The sequence below is a fragment of the Pecten maximus genome, chromosome 13, assembly GCF_902652985.1.
Source record: "Pecten maximus chromosome 13, xPecMax1.1, whole genome shotgun sequence".
Classification (NCBI taxonomy): domain Eukaryota; kingdom Metazoa; phylum Mollusca; class Bivalvia; order Pectinida; family Pectinidae; genus Pecten; species Pecten maximus.
Window position 1 is genome coordinate 22,144,832 of NC_047027.1, and position 25,581 is coordinate 22,170,412.

Genomic DNA, 25,581 nt, shown 5'->3' on the forward strand with positions numbered 1-25,581 from the left:
AACCAATAACCAATTCCAGGGTTTATATATCCTGTACTTGTCCATTGGGCCTGGACATCCGAAGGTTGGCTCGCTAAGGGCTTCACGTATGATCATGATGGGGAAGCACTAACAATCTTCTACAGGGTATGTATCAACCGGATCATCCGCAATTTTTTTTGCGGGATACTGTAGCCGGACTTTTTTTTGCGAGTATTGACCCGATACCACTCCTTTTAAACATTATGTAATTAACACATACATACATTTGTGTGTAAGATGTTTATATTAATCTTCTCTGGGTATTTATATCTATTTTCGCGGTATATTTCACGATTTCGTGATATAGAAGAAATAAAACCCCCGAATATTATCAACTATGCAGTACAGAGAGACAGTGGCCATCGGCATTTATTTATAATTTATATCTATCTTATACATACATGATTGTTTTTCTTTCCTTTTATAACTCGGTAGTCCTCTTCCATGATGCATATCAAAAGGTAGCAGGTCAGTTTGCTTTGTTTAACGTCCTATTAACAGCTAGCGTCATTTAAGGACGTGGCAGATTTTTGAGGTGGAGGAAAGCCGGAGTACCCGGAGAAAAACCACCGGCCTACAGTCAGTACCTGGAAACTGCCCCACGTAGGTTTCGAACTCGCAACCCAGAGGTGGAGGGCTTGTGATAAAGTGTCGGGACACCTTAACCACTCGGCCACCGCGGCCCCAGTAGGTCATCAAGTGTTCTGAAAGGCATATACATTGTATTTGAAAAACGAATATTTTTAAACGTCTCCCGACAAGAAATGTGCTCATGTTTCTGTCTTCATGTGCACCTGGCTGCCTTTTTCATCCCTTCCTGTGGACGGTGAATGACCTAAAGAAGACGGATCTGATGCGATATTAAGTCACGTGACTTAACCCTGTAATTGGTACACTCATGACTACAAATGTACATGATCGTCATATTTAAACAAGAAATGTCTTTAAAAAAGATAAAAGGCATAGTTTTAATGGTGGTGGTTATAACGTAAATAAATCAACGAACTAATGCGTTTCAGCACGGACGACATAATTATATCAGTTTGAATCATTTTTGGTGATAATAAGACTGCATTTGAATCAGGAATATAATTTTATCAATGTAGTATATGAAAATATACATCCACTTATTCAGCTTGCATTCAATCTTAACTTTGTTTCGTTTTTAACTGCATACACATGTATATGAATTTTGCATTTACCGCTACATTGACCAATCACATACTTCATCTTGACCAATAACGCCACCTGTCGCGTCATATCCGGGACCAAAAGAATATTATACGGCTATGCCGAAAAAAATTTCCTTTCATATCAAATGATTGAACTATTTTCATAATGTGATAAAGACACCGTGTAAGATACTCTCTGTAGTAGATACCTGATGTCGCTATTTTACAGGACTTTTCCGGTAGTGGTATCGTCCACATGTTATCTGGCCTCGCTGCGTTCGTGGGGGCTAAGGCCCTAGGCCCAAGAATAGGGAGGTACGATGAAGTCACAGGGGAACCTCGGGCTATACAGGGACATTCCCTCGTGGTAAGTAATTTTGGAATATTTGCTGAAGATATTGTTATCTCGTAATTTATTGATAAAAACCAAAAATATATCTTCCAAAGGAAAGCATCAATAAATGAATATCCCACAGCCTGTTATCATTAGATGTGCAATTCTATATTAGCCTAGCATATATATTAGTCTGAGAACTAAAATCCCCTGTAGACTCGATACCGTTTTCCTGACTTTATGCAGTATAAAAGATAATGAATTTTTTTGAAATTAAAATTTTCGAAATCATTTGTCTGTTGATCATCCCAACCCAGATTTTGGTATATTTATCTTTTGTTGGTCGCCTCCAAGATATCATATTTTCAGATACATCTATGTTATAGAATTTTTCATCTTTTTTTTTTAAATATTGGAAAAAAAAAAAAAAAAATAGATACAGCAAACTCTGTCGTCAATGTTGGATACTACCAAGAAATATTTAAAGGAATGTTACTTTAAGTCATTAGGAATTCGTGGGCTGTAAAGTGCCACTCGGAATGTTTGACCCAAAGAATTTCATAAGTGTAACATTTGAATACATTTAGATTGGACATGGAAATCAACCGTCCGTATCATGTTTATTTTTGATAGAAAAAGAATGTTAAAAAAAATCAAATATTTTATAAAATCTATTACAAGAATGACGATAAACAATAATAGGTCATAAAGTCATATTCTGTGATTTTTAGAATTGTCGAAACTGTCTGTGTATAACCAATGACGACTCTAGACACGCCACATGGGTACATTACGATGTGTATAGAGTGACGTATCCGAGTGTTCTCTCCATATACCCAATCAGACCGGTCTATTGTCGGCATATATGCCTGTATATATTTCTAAATTGCAATGCTGGGAGGTGTGATTTCGTCGCGTATCTAATATACAGCACGGCCATAACAGGTACAACTGATTCCGGATAAAAAAGTTCACAATCATAAATAATAATAATAATAAAGAAAATCAAAAGCAGAAAAAAAATGGTAAGGTACCAAAAGTTGCACATACGATGGGTTCCTTTTTATCAAGAATAATTTTCATTTTTCATACCGTTCTATTGTCGACATTTGTGCCTGTGTATATTTCTAAATTACAATGCGAGATTCTATCGTCCATTTGTAACATAAGATAAACATTGTTCATTCTAACAGCTTGCTGCCCTTGGTGGGTTTATCCTGTTGTTCGGGTTCCTTGCCTTTAATGCGGCGGCCGCAGGTTCACTCTCCGGAGAGGGCCAGGGATATCTCGTGTCCAAGATTGTTGTCAATACCATGATGTCTGGTTCTTCCGGTGGTCTTGTTGCTATGGTGATAACATTCATCATTGGAGGTTCAAAATGGAATTTCAGCAACACGCTTAATGGATGTCTTTGTGCCATGGTGAGTGTTGATTATTTTTGCGCTGCAGTGCCATTATGTAGACGGATAAGAACTCGTAAAGGTGTTGTAATGATATGCAGGTCACACTTGGCTCTCATCAGGACGAGATGTTATTGAAAACTAATCAACTGTATTTATTCCCAGGCATTTGTATCAAAGTTTAAATGGAAAAGAATGAACTAGAATTAAAACTATAGATTTGAATGAGTAAATGCTGTTTAACACAGATTTCAGGTGTAATCATGTCAGTAGGTTTAGTTGGTAAGGGTCCCCCTTTCAAAACCAGTATAGCTAGTCCTTGCATATACGGTAAATCATTTATACTTCGCAAAGACTTTATTTCGCGATGTAACCTCAAAGTCATAGTCGTAAAATACGTGATTTCGCAAACCTTGATCAAGAAATGCCTTCAAATTCGAGAGTGATTTATGAAGTCATGGATTCGGAAGACTCATACATCGGTAACCGGTAGCTTGGCCGTCATCAAAAAGTCTTATTTTTGTACGAATAATCGTGAAAGATTTGAATTAGCGATAGACTCTTTGCATGTATTACCGCGAAAATATATAAAACGCGAAATAGAAATGATATACAGTAATAGAACGTATGACGAAATGTAAATTCGTTAAATTTATTTTGATCTTCACCTTTTTGATATCTATCTTCCTTCTGCATAATGCTTCCTTGGATACTGTGAAATATTTTATATTTTAATGGAGTCTTTGCCGTCGTAAATAAAACGTCTGATTTTCTCTACCAGCCTTGATATGTCTAACTCATTTTAAATGGTACTTTATACTACCTGTCGGAGATAAGCAACGGTCCGAAGGTTGTACAATGAACACCATTACACTCCGGTGACAGTATTGTGGAGATGTCATCGTAGTGAAAAGTCAGGATAAAGCGATATAAATGCTGACATAATTCAAAAAGGCATCGTTATCCTTGTATTTAGAGAGACGCATAATCAACTCATCTACATAAACTTCATTACATAGTCATCAAACGAAATTAATTTTACGAAGGTAAATTGATCCGTTTATTAACTTGCAAAACATCGACGCAAGTAACGCCGAGTCTGATAGGTTCACTATGCCGGTGTTCAATGTAACCTAGTCTTTGATTGGTTCGTTACAGTGCGCTATCTGCGGTTGTGTGGACAGTATTCCTTCATACATAGGTAAGACTCTCATGTTTTATCTTAAAAAGTCAAATGAAATGAAAAATATAAATAAATAAATAAACAAATAAACAAATAAAAAAAAAGTTATATAAATAAAAAAACAAAAACAAACAAAAAACTCATTAAATTCACAATTAAGATGGTAGTTAGTGCTACCAAATTGTATGATTTTATCTCTATATGTTTCATACGCCTTTACATTAAGAAGATACATTTTCGCATAATAGATATAAAGGAATCATGAGTAGAACAGATGCAAAGAAAATTTTGGTTATAAATATAATGGAAATCTTGGTTATGAATACAATGGAAATCTTGGTCATAAACACAATGGAAATCTTGGTTATAAAAACAATGGAAATCTTGGTTATAAATACAAAGGAAGTCTTGGTTATAAATACAATGGAAATCACAATGGGAATCTTGGTTATAAATACAAACGAAATCTTGGTTATAAATAAAACGAAATCTTGGTTATAAATAAAACGAAATCTTGGTTATAAATAAAACGAAATCTTGGTTATAAATAAAACGAAATCTTGGTTATAAATACAAACGAAATCTTGGTTATCAATACAATGGAAATCTTGGTTATCAATACAATGGAAATCTTGGTTATAAACACAATGGAAATCTTGGTTATCAATACAATGGAAATCTTGGTTATAAACACAATGGAAATCTTGGTTATCAATACAATGGAAATCTTGGTTATAAACACAATGGAAATCTTGGTTATCAATACAAAGGAAATCTTGGTTATGAATACAATGGAAATCACAATGGGAATCTTGGTTATAAATACAAATCATAAATACAATGGAAATCTTGGTTATAAATACAATGGAAATCTTGGTTATGATATTCGACGATTGCTGGGAATAATTTGATAGTTTTGCACGACTGCGAAGCGTAAGCAAAAATTCTTAATCCAAGGAAAATATAATCGTTCATTATAGTGCAAGATACTATATTGCTCAAAACGCTACTTTTTCTCTGGCAGTTGTAAGAAAGATATATAAATAATCAATTTAATGTTCCATTCACCCGGTTTCCAGGAGATCTAAAACGAATCCCAACATTTTAACCGTAATTCTAACTCAAGATTGATGAAACAAAGGAAAATACGGACAAAAGATACATTTTCATGGAGACGCTTTAAAAAAAACTAAGAGGATAAGACCAGGTGTTTCGGAATGATAAGCGTCTTCAATTATGATTATCGAAGATAAATGTCAGCTTTACGTTGTTCACATGAATGCGTTTGTCAGTTGATTGACATATATTTTGAACATAAAGTACATGTATAAGTTATATTTTATCAGCTGTGGTGATAGGAGCCCTAGGTGGAATGCAGTATATGTTCTTCTCCTGGTTCGTCCTCAACAAGTTCCGAGTCGACGACCCGCTGGACGCGGTGGCAGGTAAATCCATGTGGGAGGTAAAGCGGGTAAGCTAATCTTGGTGGAGGATGTAGGTTATTCAAGGTGAAAGATGTGTCAGGTAGGTTATTCAAGGTGGAGGATGTAGGTTATTTAATGTGAAAGATGTGTCAGGTAGGTTATTCAAGGTGGAGGATGTAGGTTATTTAATGTGAAAGATGTGTCAGGTAGGTTATTCAAGGTGAAAGATGTGTCAGGTAGGTTATTCAAGGTGGAGGATGTAGGTTATTCAAGGTGAAAGATGTGTCAGGTAGGTTATTCAAGGTGGAGGATGTAGGTTATTCAAGGTGAAAGATGTGTCAGGTAGGTTATTCAAGGTGGAGGATGTAGGTTATTCAAGGTGGAGGATGTAGGTTATTCAAGGTGGAGGATGTAGGTTATTCAAGGTGAAAGATGTGTCAGGTAGGTTATTCAAGGTGGAGGATGTAGGTTATTCAAGGTGAAGATGTGTCAGGTAGGTTATTCAAGGTGGAGGATGTAGGTTATTCAAGGTGAAAGATGTGTCAGGTAGGTTATTCAAGGTGGAGGATGTAGGTTATTCAAGGTGAAAGATGTGTCAGGTAGGTTATTCAAGGTGAAAGATGTGTCAGGTAGGTTATTCAAGGTGGAGGATGTAGGTTATTCAAGGTGAAAGATGTGTCAGGTAGGTTATTCAAGGTGGAGGATGTAGGTTATTCAAGGTGGAGGATGTAGGTTATTCAAGGTGGAGGATGTAGGTTATTCAAGGTGAAAGATGTGTCAGGTAGGTTATTCAAGGTGGAGGATGTAGGTTATTCAAGGTGAAAGATGTGTCAGGTAGGTTATTCAAGGTGGAGGATGTAGGTTATTCAAGGTGAAAGATGTGTCAGGTAGGTTATTCAAGGTGGAGGATGTAGGTTATTCAAGGTGAAAGATGTGTCAGGTAGGTTATTCAAGGTGAAAGATGTGTCAGGTAGGTTATTCAAGGTGGAGGATGTAGGTTATTCAAGGTGAAAGATGTGTCAGGTAGGTTATTCAAGGTGGAGGATGTAGGTTATTCAAGGTGGAGGATGTAGGTTATTCAAGGTGGAGGATGTAGGTTATTCAAGGTGAAAGATGTGTCAGGTAGGTTATTCAAGGTGGAGGATGTAGGTTATTCAAGGTGAAAGATGTGTCAGGTAGGTTATTCAAGGTGGAGGATGTAGGTTATTCAAGGTGGAGGATGTAGGTTATTTAATGTGAAAGATGTGTCAGGTAGGTTATTCAAGGTGGAGGATGTAGGTTATTCAAGGTGAAAGATGTGTCAGGTAGGTTATTCAAGGTGAAAGATGTGTCAGGTAGGTTATTCAAGGTGAAAGATGTGTCAGGTAAGTTAATCCAGGTGGAGGATGTAGGTTATTCAAGGTGAAAGATGTGTCAGGTAGGTTATTCAAGGTGGAGGATGTAGGTTATTCAAGGTGAAAGATGTGTCAGGTAGGTTATTCAAGGTGAAAGATGTGTCAGGTACATGTAGGTTATTCAAGGTGGAGGATGTAGGTTATTCAAGGTGGAGGATGTAGGTTATTCAAGGTGGAGGATGTAGGTTATCCAAGGTGAAAGATGTGTCAGGTAGGTTATTCAAGGTGGAGGATGTAGGTTATTCAAGGTGGAGGATGTAGGTTATTTAATGTGAAAGATGTGTCAGGTAGGTTATTCAAGGTGGAGGATGTAGGTTATTCAAGGTGAAAGATGTGTCAGGTAGGTTATTCAAGGTGGAGGATGTAGGTTATTCAAGGTGAAAGATGTGTCAGGTAGGTTATTCAAGGTGGAGGATGTAGGTTATTCAAGGTGAAAGATGTGTCAGGTAGGTTATTCAAGGTGGAGGATGTAGGTTATTCAAGGTGAAAGATGTGTCAGGTAGGTTATTCAAGGTGGAGGATGTAGGTTATTCAAGGTGAAAGATGTGTCAGGTAGGTTATTCAAGGTGAAAGATGTGTCAGGTAAGTTAATCTAGGTGGAGGATGTGTCAGGTACATGTAGGTTATTCAAGGTGGAGGATGTAGGTTATTTAATGTGAAAGATGTGTCAGGTAGGTTATTCAAGGTGGAGGATGTAGGTTATTCAAGGTGGAGGATGTAGGTTATTTAATGTGAAAGATGTGTCAGGTAGGTTATTCAAGGTGGAGGATGTAGGTTATTCAAGGTGAAAGATGTGTCAGGTAGGTTATTCAAGGTGGAGGATGTAGGTTATTCAAGGTGAAAGATGTGTCAGGTAGGTTATTCAAGGTGGAGGATGTAGGTTATTCAAGGTGAAAGATGTGTCAGGTAGGTTATTCAAGGTGGAGGATGTAGGTTATTCAAGGTGAAAGATGTGTCAGGTAGGTTATTCAAGGTGAAAGATGTGTCAGGTAGGTTATTCAAGGTGAAAGATGTGTCAGGTAAGTTATTCAAGGTGAAAGATGTGTCAGGTAGGTTATTCAAGGTGAAAGATGTGTCAGGTAGGTTATTCAAGGTGAAAGATGTGTCAGGTAGGTTATTCAAGGTGGAGGATGTAGGTTATTCAAGGTGAAAGATGTGTCAGGTAGGTTATTCAAGGTGGAGGATGTAGGTTATTCAAGGTGAAAGATGTGTCAGGTAGGTTATTCAAGGTGAAAGATGTGTCAGGTAAGTTAATCTAGGTGGAGGATGTGTCAGGTACATGTAGGTTATTCAAGGTGGAGGATGTAGGTTATTTAATGTGAAAGATGTGTCAGGTAGGTTATTCAAGGTGGAGGATGTAGGTTATTCAAGGTGAAAGATGTGTCAGGTAGGGTAATCCAGTGATAATGAGGCAGGTAGCTTAATCGCAATGAAACATTGGCAGGTAGGTTAAATTAGGTAGATCGTGAGCCAGGTAAGTGAAATAAGAGGAAAAGACGGGACAGAGAGGTCAAGCAAGGTGGAGATGTAGCGGGTAAGTGAATGTAGGTGAAAGATGATGGAGTAGGTAGGTTAATCAAGTTGGCTGATGTACATTATTATGTGGCATGTTGGCTAATCAAGGTGGTCGATGTGAAAGGTAAGTGAAGTAAGAGGAAATGTGTGACAGGTAAGTGAAGAAAGGGGAAATGTGTGACAGGTAAGTGAAGAAAGGGGAAATGTGTGACAGGTAAGTGAAGAAAGGGGAAATGTGTGACAGGTAAGTGAAGTAAGAGGAAATGTGTGACAGGTAAGTGAAGTAAGAGGAAATGTGTGACAGGTAAGTGAAGTAAGAGGAAATGTGTGTCAGGTAAGTGAAGTAAGGGGAAATGTGTGTCAGGTAAGTGAATTTTTGAACCAAGGTAACGCCCATCTCCTTTTTTGGATTTTAACAAGGTTACGCCCTCCCTATTTTCAGATATTACCAAGGTAACAACCCCCCCCCCCCCCCCCCCCCCCCCCCCCCTATTTTCGGGGTTTACCAAGGTTACGCCCTCCCTATTTTTGGATTTTGTCAAGGTAACCCCCTCCCCTTCCCCTATTTTCAGGGTTTACCAAGGTAACGCCCTCCCCATTTTCGTTTTTTTTTCACTGTGGTTTACATCAGAAACAATTTCCTTTTCAGTCCACATGGGTGGCGGCTTGCTTGGTGTCATTTCCGTGGCGTTTTTTCATGAGGAAGTCGGGATATTCTATAACTGGAACATGGAGTCTGTTTTGGTAATTGCTTTCATTTGAAGGAAACTTTGTTTCATTTCTCTATAGAAACATTATGATGTTGTTTTATGCTTACACTCTTCGTCCTTGACACATTTGAAGCTCCGCTTTCATACTTAAGATTTTGTCTTTTGTTAGATAACTTGTCACCATGCATCTATAGATCAATAGTTGATACAGATATTACCATTGAAAATTCCCTAAATGCAACATTTCCCCGGTATTATTACTTTAAAAAACCAGGCATTTTTAGAGGCTGAAAGATGGAGCTAAAACAGCAAAGGTACGCAGAAACAGCAGATTCAAATATCCTTCACAGATGAAAGTTCTTTACCAAAGAATATCTTGACCTTGTGGTTTCATGTAAACTCCACTTGAGTTAATATAGGAAATCCGATTTTTGACTATAATTTGATATTGGATGAGGCAGTTTCGTTTTTGTCGCTTTGAATATTAGTTTGTTGATATTAAAAAAAAAGAAACAAACAAAATATATAAACTACTTCAAATAAAAATGTGTTCATGCATAAGAAAAATTCAATTATCTGCATTGATATATCAGAACTAGAGGTGACAGTAAGGGCCCATTGGCCTCTTGTTTTATTATTCTCTAAAACTGTTATAAAAACAAAAGAACTCAAATTGGCAGATTACTCACGGTAGGACACTGAATTTACTGTCACAAAATTGACAGTTTATATAATAAACGGATCATTATTAGCTTCCAAATTACCTACATTGATAATGAACATGCTGGTTGGCTCGGATTGAAGCGCGCGAGGGGTCTTATTATGAGGCCAAACACGTGTAACACGTATACTGCAATAATATAGCGAAATCTGAAAATCAATTAACGGGACAAAATTATGTAATTATGTTACAATTACATGCATCTAGCATTTTGTATGAACACTAGTCAAAAACACATTTGCATGTTTATAGCTCTCTGAAAAATAGACATGTGTAAAATAAAAGGTTTCATTGTGTATGAAAAGAGAACTTTTTATTTCATTTTTACCAGTGAAATATCAAAAATTATTCATTCTATAAAAGAAATATTTTTCACTAGTGAAAAATATCACTTTTGCTGATTTGACCAATCAAATTAGTGATAAGAAAATACCAAGATAATTGACCAATCAGAAAGCCCGACATATATGTCAGCACTTGGACAGGGGAAACTACTTTTTTTAATGCAAACTACCGCTGTAGGCCTAGTTAGCATACGGGGTAGGTTTTTCGTTAATAAAAAATGTAATAAACAGAATATCTAACAGTGCCTTCAGTAATACCAAATATATTTCACTCGTGTGGCTAATATTTTGATATTTTTCACTCGTGCTGCGCACTCGTGAAAAATATCAAAATATTAGCCCCACTCGTGACATATATTTGGTAATACTGAAGACACTGTTAGATATCCTCTATGTATGTGCCCCACGTTTTACAGACACTTGGTGTATTTATGTCCTGTATTCGTAGCTGAAAGGGTGTCGACTTCTTATTTCCAAGACACCAACTACCCATTTACACACGTTATATTTTACAGACGCTTGCCTGGCAATGTGTGGGCATTCTGGCCGTAGTCGTTTGGACAGGAGGGACGTGTGGGATCATGTTCGGCACTCTGAAGGCGTTAAATATACTACGAGTTCCATTAGAGTACGAACTGAAAGGTAACCAAACCATGGCTTGGTTCATATTTATTTAAAGAGGCTTGCCCGCAGAGAGATCCGAAAAATTGGCTAATAGAAAAAGATCTTTTACACATGACAGATTGTTGGAATTGTTGAGTTTTTCATTTTATTTTCCTTATAAAACGCTGAAAAGTGACATTAAAACCTCATTTTTAAATATTATTTATTTAATCGCACCCGCAATAAGTCTAATTTGATTGACACATCAAAGAAACAAGCACGTGCACAGTGCCGCACAGTGATAACTTCAAAGGCAGCGGCGATTTACAAAGAAGATTTGCCGTTATATTCCATACATTTCCCTCTCAGGTTGAGTTTTAAGACGTCTTTTTCAATACAGATTCTGTAATTGTTTTCAAGAAATATAGTCGGAAAGCCTCTAATTTTGTCACATAGAAACGTGTACTGAAGTTTATTTAGTGATCGGAGATGTGCCGTTTACCGGTCCGTCTGCGGGTAAGCCTCTTTAAAGGACACATACACTGTACTTAAAGTCACCGTGACCTATATTATAACAATGTACGAAAATAGGATGGGTAATTGACTAAAGCCAATATTGACATGAAAGGGAATGTATCCTTTGAACTATCGAATTGATAATATCCAAAGGGGTCGTTTGCGATTTCTTTAAAATATGTTAAAATCAAGGTTTATAATATTATGTTTGAAGCTTCTACATTTCGAACACAAGAATAGGATGTTGCGTACATCTTATACAATTCCAAAAGTTCTTAAGTTATTGGAGTCAAACAATTACCACCCTCAATATATCTTGACTCCTTTTTTTTAATCTTTTTACATTTGTACTTTTTAACTCAACAAATAAAAAAATTAAATCTTTAAGACATTTTATCCTTCCATTCTTTAGCTGATAACGTAATTATCGGTATTATAAATGATCGTTTTAGGTGGCTGTTATTTATTGTTTTGTTAGTATTAAAAATACTTGTCTCTACCATGGTTGTCAATTTCTGGGTTTTGTGACATGCAATTTATATACTCTGTTGGCGGAGTAGCATCTTTAAGATGTAGAGAAAGCACCAATTCATAAAGCATGTCCTGCAACTATGGACGCTATAAGTGACATCATCACGTCAAACATCGCCAGCAATTTAATCCTAATTGATTATTCACACCCTCTGTTATTTGAATATCAACGTATTCTCTCTAATTATTTAATTAACAGAATTGAATATTTTGTCAATCTATTTTTTCTGTAAACCTCAAGGTCTTGACATACCCAAGCATGGTGTGAGTGCCTACCCAACGGAGGCCTATGGGGACGACTGGGGCGTGGAATCCAATGACAAGGTGTCTGTACATAACGAAGACGTAGGTAAGTAAATATGAGTCATTTAAGTAAATCTGAAGGAGAGACATCATCAAGTATGAAATATATGTTATTTGTTTATATCTTTTTTAGGTCCTTTTAGTCATTCAAACATATCTCAAGGAGAGGCATTACCATGTCATTTGCAAAAGTATGGAATAATAAAAAAAAATAGAATATTTATTTTTTGGACCACAGTTTTAAAGAGATTAAACTGTCAAAAATCACTATTTGAAAATATTGTCAGGCGTACTATATTTTGACTGCATCAGTATGCTAGTACTAGTTCAATTGACTAACGTGACTCTGTTCGGCTTTGTCCTTGTAGCTTTGTTTTAACATATCAACATTGGTTTAAAACCCATTGATATATATCAGTATAACAGTGTTCACGGTATGGACTCCAATATTGCTATATTTTACACTTATTTTACTACAGTGTATTTGTAAGAAATTTCGTCACGAAGTGAATTTAAAATCTACACTAATATGGTCGCTTAAAGCTGAATTAGATCCGTCTAACGTCTACAATATCTCTGTCGTGTTGCTAAATTGTTTCTCTATTTTTAGGACATGCCATAACTTGTTAACATGTATTTTCTGGTTCTCAGTCCAAACAGATACAAGAAATAGAAAGCTGAACGAGAGCAACATGACAATTTCGAACGGATCTTTTGAATCTAATGTCACAGCAACGACACATATCTGACGTCATTTCTCATGTATCGATTTGTCGTTAACCATGTGCTCACCCAGTGGAAATAAACATTAAATCTGTGCCTCTGTTGAATTTATGATTTTATATATAAAGATCGGCTTTATAAACAAAGTCTTTATAAAGATGAATTATGCAATGCACAAATAATGTGCTTGTGGATTCTTTTTAAATTAACACATGCTTACATCCTTCCTCTTTGGTGACTTTATACAATGAATGTGACGTCATATAGCTATGACGAAGTCTCAGATGAAATGATGGAAACCAACATCCAATCACAACTCGCCAATGTTCTAGTGACGTGTGTTCCTTTAAGAATTGAACTGTCACCATATGTTTGTATACAGTCGATATGATTACCACTCAGATGACAGATAAACAGAATATCACATTCGGACTAATTTTTCCTCATTTAAAACAAAATAGGCGTTCAAATGTGCCCCTTAATAAAACGTTGACAGCAGTGTGATTCCCAGAGCAGCCAATATATGTCCGGCACAACAATATAGTTCCTCGTGTACCATAACCGATGAACTCATAACACGGATAAAACAAATACAAAAAAGTGGATTATCTCTCTCGAGAGAGACTCGAGTGTTTCCATGAAAATAGTTATTCATGTTTCTTCAATTATTCTAAGTGAATGTCGTCAGTAGGTCGCAAAGAGCTTTTGTTTAAGACAGAGTCAAGCTCTAATCGGTAGATAGTTGTTATACCACTGATAACTACACTGCTGACAGGTTAGTTACGTAGTACTTATAAACGTATCCATGCTGTAGAATTCTAATTTATCTGAATGTATAATCCGATCACAAGACATCTGTTAAATAAAAACGTATTAACTATATATACAGCTGAATATATTTACGGCTATTGAACTCTTATTAAGAACACGACTGACATTCAGTCTATGACCGTGCATAACTATTAGATTGCGCAATACATTTCTTCACTAGAAATATGCATTAGTGAAACGTTTGGTTAGATACAGCGAGGTTATGAAGAGGGTTTATGTACATGATCATACTCATCAATGATGTATTGTATACAGGAGGATAATGTAATGGTTAGAATTGCGTAATGGTAGTGTTCTACTAATATTTTGGAATATCACTAATGGTAAACAGATATAATGAAGACAACAATGTTATGAAGGATCTACATAAGAATCTAAATATAAATGGGCGCGCATTAACCCTAAAACATGATAATTTTGATCGTTGTGGATAAACTGGATATTGTATGATATTGTATATAAAAACTATGATATTTACATTTTCTTGACTGAAAATGGATCCGCACGTGTTGAAAATTTGGACAGGGAAGTAACTCTAACATTGCGGGTTTCGGCTATTTTTAGATAGATACGTTGATTCGGTATGGCTGTTATACATTTGTTGTTGATTCACATAAGTTACTATAACTTGTTTCTTGATCCTTTTCTTTCCTACTATACAATGTGTTGTTATAATGTTAATGTTATATTATGAATGAAATAAACTTATATTAAAATATAGAAAAAGCATACATTCAGAATGTATGTCATGAAACTATATGGACTGTAAATGTGACAACAGCACGTCCATCAAAATGATACATTATATGCAGAAGACTAGTGCAATGCTATAGAATTTCGCCATGGTAGTGTTCCAGTAATATTTCGGAATATTACTAATGCTAGAAAGGGATCACATGCAGAAAAAAAGGTATGAAAGATATACAAATTGATCTAAATATATATTGACGGGCACCTTAACATGACAATTTGGATTGTTTTGGATGATGCACAATATTTTACTCTAGACTGAGCATCAGTAACATTGTGACTTAACAAAGAATATACCTAAATTTGTATGACGGTAGTCCTCGATTAAGTAGAATACGCTAAACCTTTCGAAGCTCCTGGTCCTAACCTTCCTGTAGTCTATGAAATGTTTCCATGCATATCTATGATATTTGTTTCGCATTTTCCATCGTTATGGTTTTGTTTAATGTTGTAATGTCTGTTGTACTTGTGTCGATTCTCTCGACTTTGATTTTGTTGGACATGAAATCAGGATAAATCATTTGTTGTCTATGCTCTAATTTTGATGCTTCCCTACCTCAAAAATACCAAAACTCATTGTGTGTAGATATTAGAAGGACCGCCGTCGGTGACATTTAATGTATGAATAATGAAAGGAGGGTAGTATGATAAGGTCTTAAAGTTTACTAATATACTAATATGTTTCTGATTCCCTGTGGACGGTTGAATATGTTTCGTACAAATGAACAGTGACAGATATATGAGTTAATCATAACAGTGAGCGTTTTAAAATAGTTCACTGTCTTGAATGAAGATGCTGTTTTAATTGTTCTTTTGTGTAAAAGAATCTGGTAAAATTTCATAAACATATAACCGACATGTACATGAACATTCACATAACTTTATAAATATGGAGGTAATAATGCTAGTTTTTGTTTTAATCTATGTTAGGTATGTAGAACATATTATATAATCAGTCTACATCCTTATTTGCACAATAATCAACAAATAAAGCGTGTAAGCGCGCATAAATAGATGGCTGTCTATTTACAGAAGTAATAACAAAGGGATCGGACAATGTTTCGAATATGATCATTTATATTCCAAGTGCAAATATGAGAGCTGCTTACAACAAATAATGAAATCGTCATTAATTGAGATAAAATAAAACCCACATAGATTTTTATTTTTTATTTATTATATAACATTATCATGGTAATATTGGGATGGTCTATACACTAGTATTGGTAGCTCGGGGCCGCGGTAGTCGAGTGGTCAATGTGTCCCGACACTTTACCGCTAGCCTTCCAGCTCTGGGTTGCGAGTTCGAGACCTACGTGGGCAATTGCCAGGTACTGACCGTAGGCCGGTGGTTTTTCTCCGGGTACTCCGGCTTTCCTCCACCTCCAAAACATGTCCTTAATTTAAATGACCCTGGCTGTTAATAGGACGTTAAACAAAAACAAACCAAATGTTAGCTCGTTTTCTAGTTATTCCCTTTCTGAAATAGGCCATTACATATGTATACACAATTTATCTAAGGTGTAATGTCGTATTTGATAATACCGTTGCTAATTGTTAAATACTGTAATGAGCAAACTCGCTTGAGATCAGCCAAGAAAGATAAGACCAACAATATCAGAGGCACGATCAAACACTTATCACATGCCAATCACTACTAACAACCACGTGATTAAAATTGATAGTTTTAGGAAGAATGATTGAAATCAGATGTATGCCGAGGACAGGATCTCGATAAAAATTATCTTTGTGTTAATTTAAGCTTTATATAACCAAAGTCAATAACCGAAATGAAACAACATACGCAATAAATGAAAGGCTTTATGTAAGGTTGATCAGCCATGCATATTCATAATCACGAACATCAACATATATAAATACTTCGCTGCTGTGATAGCATATGTAAACGAGAACAGCAGCAGTACACAGTTTGTGGTTAAAAGGTAAGTAGCATTGAGTGACATTTGAATTGTCTTTGTTTCATATGGTTATCTATACGGTAACCTGGAACACTAGTTCCAGCATTGCACATCATGAATATATAAGATATGGTTTTAAGCATAGGAGATTTAAAGAATACTATGAAATCATTACTAGAGGTAAATACATCTGATTGGCTAAAAGAGATTTCTATCATTGTAATATATATGTATCTATGTCGAATGGAGATATCCGGACTACTTCTATTATCATTCTAATTACGTTTATTTGAAAAAAAAAGTCTTTATCATAATCAAAATTAAATGAGATAATCTGAATTTAATGCGATAGCGAATATATTCTGAAATTGATTATATTTCTATTTGTTACTTAAACTGGAGAAATGAATTATTATATGAGGTGGTACATTATATACTTAGTTTGTAAAGGGATAGTCCGGCAATATCGGAGTTCATAATACGTTTTTTTAGTTATTCTCTTTGAAAATCCTACGTCTCTTTGTCTCATATGAACGCAATATACGAAATTGTACTGAATCATTATTGTTATATTTAGAACATCAAAAGCAAGGCGAGGTTCATTGTAGAAGCGCTGTACAGATCTAACCAGAATGAATGTATCACAACAGATTTGTGACAGCCAAATGCACAATTAACATATATGGCGACATTCAAACTGTCATTAGATATTATCAGTCCCTTTCATGCATATTCGAAATTTCATGCAAATTAAAACTGTGGTATACATATATAATCAAATATTGATTTTCCGGTATGAATATAATTACGAAAATATGATTTACTGATCCACTTCCGTGTATCTGCTGCAAATACCTTGCGGCTGTTGTATAACCGACCAGTGATATACAGGCGGACTCATTATCCACCAATTTTACTTTTCCGAAGTGATGCTTACATTACTTTGAAAAATCATCAGAAAGGTAAAATATAGTTAAGTAATATTGAATCCTGTCCGGAATATCACTCAAAACAATAAAGACTGTATACGAGTTCAGATTTATACAAGAGATAAGTTTTTATTTCATCGTGCTTTTTTGCCTGTTCAGATCATTACCAACGTAGTTATTTTACTTCCCAGTTCGTATGGTTCTTACTGGTGCAGTATTTAAATAACCTTTTACGGAAATTGATTCCCTGCCAACACGATCCAATTTGTCTTACTGCCACGAAACATGAAACATCCTTTCTTATCCATACACAGTATCAAGCCATATATGCAATCCAGCCTTCAACCCAGACATATTATTACCAAGCCTTCAACCAAGACATCATATAACCAAGCCATCAAACCAGATATCGCTCTTCCTAGTTTTCAATCCAGATATATCACAACCATACCACCAGTTCAGATATCTGTATACCCAACCATCCAACCAGAACTATCAATTAAGATATATCACAACCATGCCACCAGTTCAGAAATCTGTATACCCAACCATCCAACCAGAACTATCAATTCAGATATATCACAACCATGCCACCAGTTCAGATATCTGTATACCCAACCATCCAACCAGAACTATCAATCCAGACATATCACAACCATGCCACCACTTCAGAAAAACATGTGTGTATACCTAACCATCAATCCAGAGTTTTGTCTGCCTTACCACTAATCAAAGTATCTGTCTTCTCAGCCATAACTCCAGATATCTCATTACCAAGCAACAATATATAGAGGTTACATAACAAGTGTCTGTTGGATATGGAATTCATTTAACACAAGTTAGTTCGCAAGTTACAAAGGCACGAGATTCAGCGAGTGTCTTTGGTAACTTTTGAATACTTACGAGTGTGAAATAATTTCTATATAAAAAATCACGAGTCGTTTTACCTGTTTTTATCACAATGATATCAGCTGGAATAAAAGGGAAACGTGGTCAATTCTTATTTCGCGTATGCATATAAAGTGCACAGGTGACATACGGGACCGATGATGTGACGTCATTCGATTATTGATGACGTCAATAACAATTGCAGCTCGGGTCAAAATTCGAATTCTTGACCAAGGAAAGGACGGAAGGTCATATTCCATTAGTGGAATATAACATATACCCAACAGTTGACACATTTGTACAATGGCTTGAGAGTGGAATAACAGAGCGTATTGTGGGAGAAAACTATTTCATTACCAAAACATTTCATTACCAGCCATCAATCCAATTACCACTCTACCCTGCCATCAATCCAGAAAACTTTCTTCTATCCAGCTCCGATCTAAGTTTCTCTCTACCCAGTTATTAATCCAGATATTTATCTGCCAAGTTATTAATCAAGATATCTCTTTACCCAGTAATTAATCCAGATATAACTCTACTAAGTAATCCATCTAGATATCTCTCTACCTAGTTATCAATCCAGATATCTCTCTACTAAGTAATCCATCCAGATATCTCTCTACACAGCTATCAATCCAGATATCTCTCTACACAGCTATCAATCCAGATATCTCTCTACCAAGTTATTAATTGAGATATCTTTTTACTCAGTTATCAATCCAGATATCTCTCTACTAAGTAATCCATCCAGATATCTCTCTACACAGCTATCAATCCAGATATCTCTCTACCAAGTTATTTATTGAGATATCGTTTTACTCAGTTATCCTTCCAGATATTTCTCTACACAGCTGTCAATCGAGATATCTCTCTCCACATCTATCAATCCAGATATCTCTCTTCACAGTTATCAATCCAGATATCTCTCTACTAAGTAATCCATCCAGATATCTCTCTACACAGCTATCAATCCAGATATCTCTCTACACAGCTATCAATCCAGATATCTCTCTACCAAGTTATTAATTGAGATATCGTTTTACTCAGTTATCCTTCCAGATATCTCTCTACAAAGCTGTCAATCAAGATATCTCTCTTCACATCTATCAATCCAGATATCTCTCTTCACATCTATCAATCCAGATATCTCTCTTCACAGTTATCAATCCAGATATCTCTCTACACAGCTATCAATCCAGATATCTCTCTTCACAGCTATCAATCCAGATATCTCTCTACCAAGTTATTAATTGAGATATCGTTTTACTCAGTTATCCTTCCAGATATCTCTCTACACAGCTGTCAATCAAGATATATTCTTCACATCTATCAATCCAGATATCTCTTCACATCTATTAATCCAGATATCTCTTCACTAAATTATCAATCTAGATATCTATCTACACAGCTCTCAATCCAGATATCTTTCTACACAGCTATCAATCCAGATATCACTCTACACATCTAGTAATCCAGATATCTCTATACACAGCTATCAATCCAGATATCTCTCTTCACAGGTGTCAATCCAGATATGTCTCTACACATATATTAATCCAGATATATCTCTATACAGCTGTTAATCCAGATATCTCTTCACTCAATTATCAATCTAGATATCTATCTACACAGCTCTCAATCCAGATATCTTTCTACACAGCTATCAATCCAGATATCACTCTACACATCTATTAATCCAGATATCTCTATACACAGCTATCAATCCAGATATCACTCTACACATCTATTAATCCATATATCTCTATACACAGGTGTCAATCCAGATATGTCTCTACACATATATTAATCCAGATATCACTCTCCACATCTATTAATCCAGATATCTCTATACACAGCTATTAATCCAGATATCTCTTCACATCTATCAATCCAGATATCTCTTTTCACAGTTGTCAATCCAGATATCTCTCTACACAGCTGTTAATCCAGATATCTCTTCACTCAATTATCAATCTAGATATCTTTCTACACAGCTATCAATCCAGATATCTTTCTACACATCTATCAATCCAGATATCTTTCTACACAGCTATCAATCCAGATATCTTTCTACACAGCTATCAATCCAGATATCACTTTAGTCAGTTATCAATCCAGATGTATCTGTATCTAGCCTTCAATCTGTATGTCTCTATTTCCTAAGATCAATCCAGATATATCTCTACACAGTTATCAATCCAGAAAATCTCTACCAAACCATCAATCTATATTTGTCTATACCCAGCTATCAGTAAAGATATTTCTCTACTCATCCTTCTATCTATATATCTCTATACCCTAAGATCAACCGGCTAGCTATCTTACTTCTACATATTTACTGTTTATATCTGGAAGAGGTAGAAATATCGCAATATATAATGTATAACTCCACAACAAAATGCATCCAAGCTTCAAACAAAGTTTTAATTCAAACAATTGGTTTCAGATAAAGCTGCTGTTGAAAAGTCAGTATCCCACAATGAATAGTGCTGGAGTCTATCTACTAGTGGTGCTATTTGGTGCCGGGTCATGGGTAACACTGAATGGTATATGGGTAGAGTTACCCCTTATGGTGCCCCATTTGCCTGAAGGATGGACGCTCCCGTCCTACCTGAACGTCATCATCCAGGTAGCCAATATCGGTCCGATTGGATTAGCTATACTATTCCATTTTGCCAAGGAAAAAGTAAGCGATAAAAGCGTGATATACATACTCGTGACTTCTGGAGGTGTAGCAGTTTTCCTTTTGATGTTTTTCTGGAAGACGACATCCATAATATCTGGGGCTTGTCACAGCACTGGATTGTTTACCCTTGTTTTCGTTCTAGCAACTGTCTGCTGCTCAACTTCCGTTGTATTTCTTCCTTTTATGGCACTCTTCAAGAAACATTATATAACAGCATTTTTCATTGGTCAAGGATTAAGCGGGTTGCTACCGAGTGTCGTGGCGATAGCACAAGGAGTGGGAAGTATGACATGTGAGAATATGACGTCATTATCTGACAATTTCACAGATTATGTACTTTTACCGATATACCACAAGCCAAGATTTGCAGTTGAACACTTTATGCTTTTCTTATTCTTAGTAATGTTCCTTTGCTTGATATCGTTTACACTCTTAAACACTCTTTCGATTTGTAAACATGAATACTCACCTGTAAATACTGATCAAAGTACAGCTTACATGAATGAAATCGACATAGAAATTGACAATCAAAACACCATGCTGAATCAGTGTAAACCGGAGGAGGAAATAAGAATGTCTCACATTTCATTGGCGGGATTTCTTCTCTTAAATCTTTTGATCAATGCTGTAGCCAATGGATGTCTTCCTCCGGTGCAGACTTATTCCTGTCTACCGTATGGTAACGACGTTTACCATTGGTCAGTGACACTGTCAAACATAGCCAATCCGGTGGCCTGTTTCATGTCGTTTATGTTTCCCGTTGTGCCCCAAAGAATCATATACAGTGTATCAGCCGGAGGATTTGCTACAGCCGCTTACATCATGTATACAGCATCATCAAGTCCCGTACCCGTCTTAAACGACCACAATGTTGGTTCCATTCTCGTGGTAAGTTAATTTTGGCAATAATGCAAACCAATTCCATGCAGTATTTATCAAAGTATTAATTTGAGTAAAAACCATGGACAGCAATGTAAATTCTCAAGACCAACCCATATCAGACCTGGAAATAAGGTTTAGGTAGAAGATTAAAGGTCACAAATCAAAGATGGCGATATTCATTTAATACATTTATCAACATTTGATATATTTTGTGAAAGTAGGAAAATTTAATTTTATGATACAATTTGTGTTTAAAAATTCTGCTACATGGCATTATTTTATGTGATTACAGGTTTTTGCCTGGATAGCAACCATGGCACTTCTGACTTTCGCTAAGGTGAGCATCGCAACGCTATTCCGCAACGAGGGGAAGGATTCGCTGAGGATGTATGGGATAGGGTCACAGGCGGGGTCAACACTGGGGGCAATCATCATGTATATACTCATCAACGTCATCGGGGAGTTTGAAAATGCCGTACCGTGTCCTACATAGAACTGTTTGTGCTTTTTGAACAGTCTGGCGTTAATGAAAATATTTGAATGTGCTCCTAGACAGAATTAGATTTGATTCAACCCGACAATAGCATAGTTTCGAATTATGTTTTCTCTGACAAAAATATCTGTTTATATTTTCTCTGATGATATTGATAACGTAATCTTCGTCAGGGTTTTCAGTGTGTGGTCGCAGTTTTACTTAAGTATGGCTTTTATGATTAAACATAAATTTACATTAATTTGTTTTACAAGAACATATTTTAAATTTTTTATGAGGTACTTGCTTGTGTAATTGAAATGTATATGTCAAAAATGTGAGGAAAGCTTTCCGAATCATTATCTATAGAAATATTAAGAATATATTCCTCTAATATGTTTCCATATCAGTATTCCATTGCGATAGTGGAGGCTATCACTAGCTCTCCACCTCTGGGTTGCGAGTTCGAAACCTACGTAGGGAAGTTGCCAGGTACTGACCGTAGGCCAGTATTTTTTTTCCTCCGTGTACTTCGGCTTCCTCCAACCCAAAAACTTTGCATGTCCTTAAATGATCCTGGCTGGTTAGATAAGACAATTAAATTCAATCCATTGTTACATGTAAATATATTTTTTGATAAATTAGTATGTTGTAAAGTGTTTGACATGTTGCTTGTCGGAAAATTTTGTTAAATAATTGAAACTGAAGAAAGAGGAGAGTGGGGTGGTTTTATTAATTAACAATATTGATTAAATATTCTATCATTTTCACTATGAGTTTGGTCAGTTTCATAATTTCAATTACCAACATATCACCAGTATTGTATCTGAGTTAACTTTCTATCAATCTGACATTCATTTTTCCGGATATCCGATTATCCGAACAGTCGATTATCATATCTCCTTTCCCTGTGGTTGAATCTTTAGACAAGACAGGTTACCCTTACTGCTCTGGATGGCATACGATTGGTCTCCAGTATATGTTGTTCAGTGTTCAGCCACCAACCACTACCAGGACATTCTGCCTCAAAATGACCCTGGCTGTTTACCCTGTCCATCGCCCCGATGGACAGGGTAAGTCCTAACTTAGTCTTTGCCAAAACATAATAAAACTTTCCTTTGATGAATGTTTTATTCTAGAAAGTTGGTAAAGTTACAGTACACTAACCCTTTTCAGCAGATCTAGATATTATATCACATATCATTATTGGTCATCATGTAGATCATCCTTTAGGACACTGAATATAGGATACCTGTAAATATATTACTACGAAGGTCAAGTTCAAGATCATTGAATTAGTATGAATACACATGTCTTGGTATTTATCAATATTGCCAGAACCAGTATCGGTGTCCTCTTAAAGTTTTAATTGTTTTGTATGATCACAAAACCGGATTGTCTCAGAATATCAGCACTCGTAAATCACATCAGATTTTTCATGTTCTTGTACGTTAAATGGTTGCCCCCTGGTTCGTTGGTTCAGTTACGGTACACTTGTCCTTGTCGGCATGAAGTACATCATGCAATTATTAGTCATCATGCAGATCATCTTGTAGAATATTGAATATATTATATATCCGCCTGAAGAAGCCTGAGAGGACAGAAAGGCCTTGCGGCAAAGTCTGCTTTTTTGTTGTTATTTTTTTTATATATATATATTACTGCGTATGTCAAGTTCAATGTCAGTAAAATGGTATTAATGCGCATGTCATTGTACTCATTTGTATTGTCAGAAACAGTGCGGGTGACTCATCAATATGTTTATATTATGTACAATCACAAATTGGAATTGCCTCGTGAATATCAACAATAATAAAACACCTCAAATGTTTCATAATACTTTTGTTCGAAATATTAACCCCATTTAATCAATTTAATGCACAACTACATAGTAAAAGATTCAAAACACATACATATATTTGTAAGGGACCAGATCCATTCAATGGTACAAGTCTAGTATTGAAAAATACGGGACAATTAATCTCCAGTATTTTAATTTTCATAATATCGTCTTACAGATAGAATTTATATCTACAAGTGTACCTTTTTACCAGTGTTTGTTATTCCTTAACTTCAAACGAATCCTTTCAAAAGACGTTTTATTGCTGGCTTAAGAATTCGTTCAACTTTGACTTAAATCAAGTTTCTTATCACCATCCTTCGTATAATTAAAAGTGGGTAAGTCTGCTACGAAAATTGTTTATTCTAGATCCGGAAAAAATGGAATAATTGGCAACAAAGACCAAGAAACAATGCTTGTATTATTTGTGAATGTCGAGAGGGAGAGACTTTTCTAAAAACAAGTATTGAAATAATTCTAGATGCAATTTTATTCCATTCTCATTCGAGAAAAAAGTTTCATTTTTTTGTTAATGTATAAACAATAAGGCAGTCCGATGTAAAAAAAAAACTGGATAATGAAGTATTAATTGTCATTGAATTTTATTAATATAAGACAGTATGTTTACATAAATCCTAAGTCCTAAGTATATGAAAGAACTCTTACTCTTCAGAGATGTATCGCTAACAGTAAAGCAAATCAGCCAAAACACTATTTGAGAAGGAATGGAAAAATGGAAAGCGCTGGTGACAATAATTGTAGATATTCAACAGGCGGAGAAGTTTTTCGTTTAAATTTTATTTCTTTTTTCATTTAATATATTTAATGTGATATCCAGCACACCTTAAAAACAGGTATATATAGTTGCTTACTACTACTGCTTACCTGGCGACTGTATTTATTTGTCCATCTCCATATACATGTACCTGTGTACAAAGAAGTCCATATTTTGATGTTAGATCTAATAAAGTCAGCCTCGTTTAAATAAAGATCAAGCTGAAGTGTTTTATTATGATTTTAAAAATATTGTCCTTAATTGTTTTATTGTCCTTAAAAATCTGTTGCAATATAAACATGGCTGTTAATACCTTGTTAGAATTTAGCAATCTCCTAGTCTGTCTCTGTGTCTCTCTTTGTCTCTCTCTGTATGTTTCTCTGTCTGTCTCCGTCTGTCTTTCTCTTTGTCTCTCTCTGTCTCTCTGTCTCTCTCTGTGTCTCTGTCTTTCTCTTTATCTCTCTCTCTATGTCGCTCTCTTTCTCTCTGTCTGTCTCTCTCTCTCTCTCTCTCTCTCTCTCTCTCTCTCTCTCTCTCTCTCTCTCTCTCTCTCACTCATCCCCACTGTCTTTCTATCACTCTCACTGTTTGTCTGTCTGTCTTGTTGACTGTTCAATTTAATCTATAAGTAGATCATATGTGTTATATAAAAATGCATATAACTTTTTTATTATGACATATATGGTATGTATATCAATAACGAATGTAAGAT

General features: G+C 35.7%; 2 protein-coding genes and 1 long non-coding RNA gene across 8 annotated transcripts in view; all 3 read left to right on the forward strand.

Moving 5' to 3' along the window:
* Positions 1-12,990, forward strand: part of LOC117341168 (putative ammonium transporter 1) — a gene marked incomplete in the record, with an annotated part of 14,562 nt that extends 1,572 nt beyond the window's left edge. Inside the window, 9 exon segments of the mRNA XM_033903014.1 lie at positions 20-126; positions 1,423-1,560; positions 2,721-2,948; positions 4,086-4,128; positions 5,457-5,555; positions 9,093-9,187; positions 10,734-10,860; positions 12,110-12,217; positions 12,823-12,990. Coding sequence (XP_033758905.1) covers positions 20-126; positions 1,423-1,560; positions 2,721-2,948; positions 4,086-4,128; positions 5,457-5,555; positions 9,093-9,187; positions 10,734-10,860; positions 12,110-12,217; positions 12,823-12,920 — 1,043 coding nt within the window.
* LOC117341170 lies at positions 5,559-6,854 on the forward strand. Of its 6 annotated transcripts, none has more exons than XR_004535564.1 (4): positions 5,575-5,657; positions 5,741-5,899; positions 6,134-6,736; positions 6,813-6,854. It is a non-coding gene; the product is annotated as an uncharacterized LOC117341170 (long non-coding RNA). The 6 variants fall into 6 exon arrangements; XR_004535567.1 differs by lacking the exon at positions 6,813-6,854 and having other exon boundaries at positions 6,134-6,425; positions 6,608-6,748; XR_004535566.1 differs by lacking the exon at positions 6,813-6,854 and having other exon boundaries at positions 5,559-5,604; positions 6,134-6,748.
* Positions 12,991-21,192: 8,202 nt separating the features above from the next.
* LOC117340215 (solute carrier family 52, riboflavin transporter, member 3-B-like) lies at positions 21,193-25,062 on the forward strand. Its single transcript, XM_033901966.1, has 2 exons — positions 21,193-21,788; positions 22,075-25,062. Exons 1-2 carry the CDS (start codon positions 21,201-21,203, stop codon positions 22,273-22,275), a joined length of 789 nt encoding a protein of 262 aa, XP_033757857.1. The 5' UTR covers positions 21,193-21,200; the 3' UTR covers positions 22,276-25,062.
* The last annotated feature ends 519 nt before the right edge of the window (positions 25,063-25,581 follow it).

Bases quoted from the DNA above. Each gene is read 5' to 3' on its own strand.
- LOC117340215 (XM_033901966.1), top strand. From the start codon at position 21,201: ATGACGTCATTATCTGACAATTTCACAGATTATGTACTTTTACCGATA. The intron at 21,789-22,074 runs GTAAGTTAATTT...ATGTGATTACAG, and splicing joins ATGTTGGTTCCATTCTCGTG to GTTTTTGCCTGGATAGCAAC.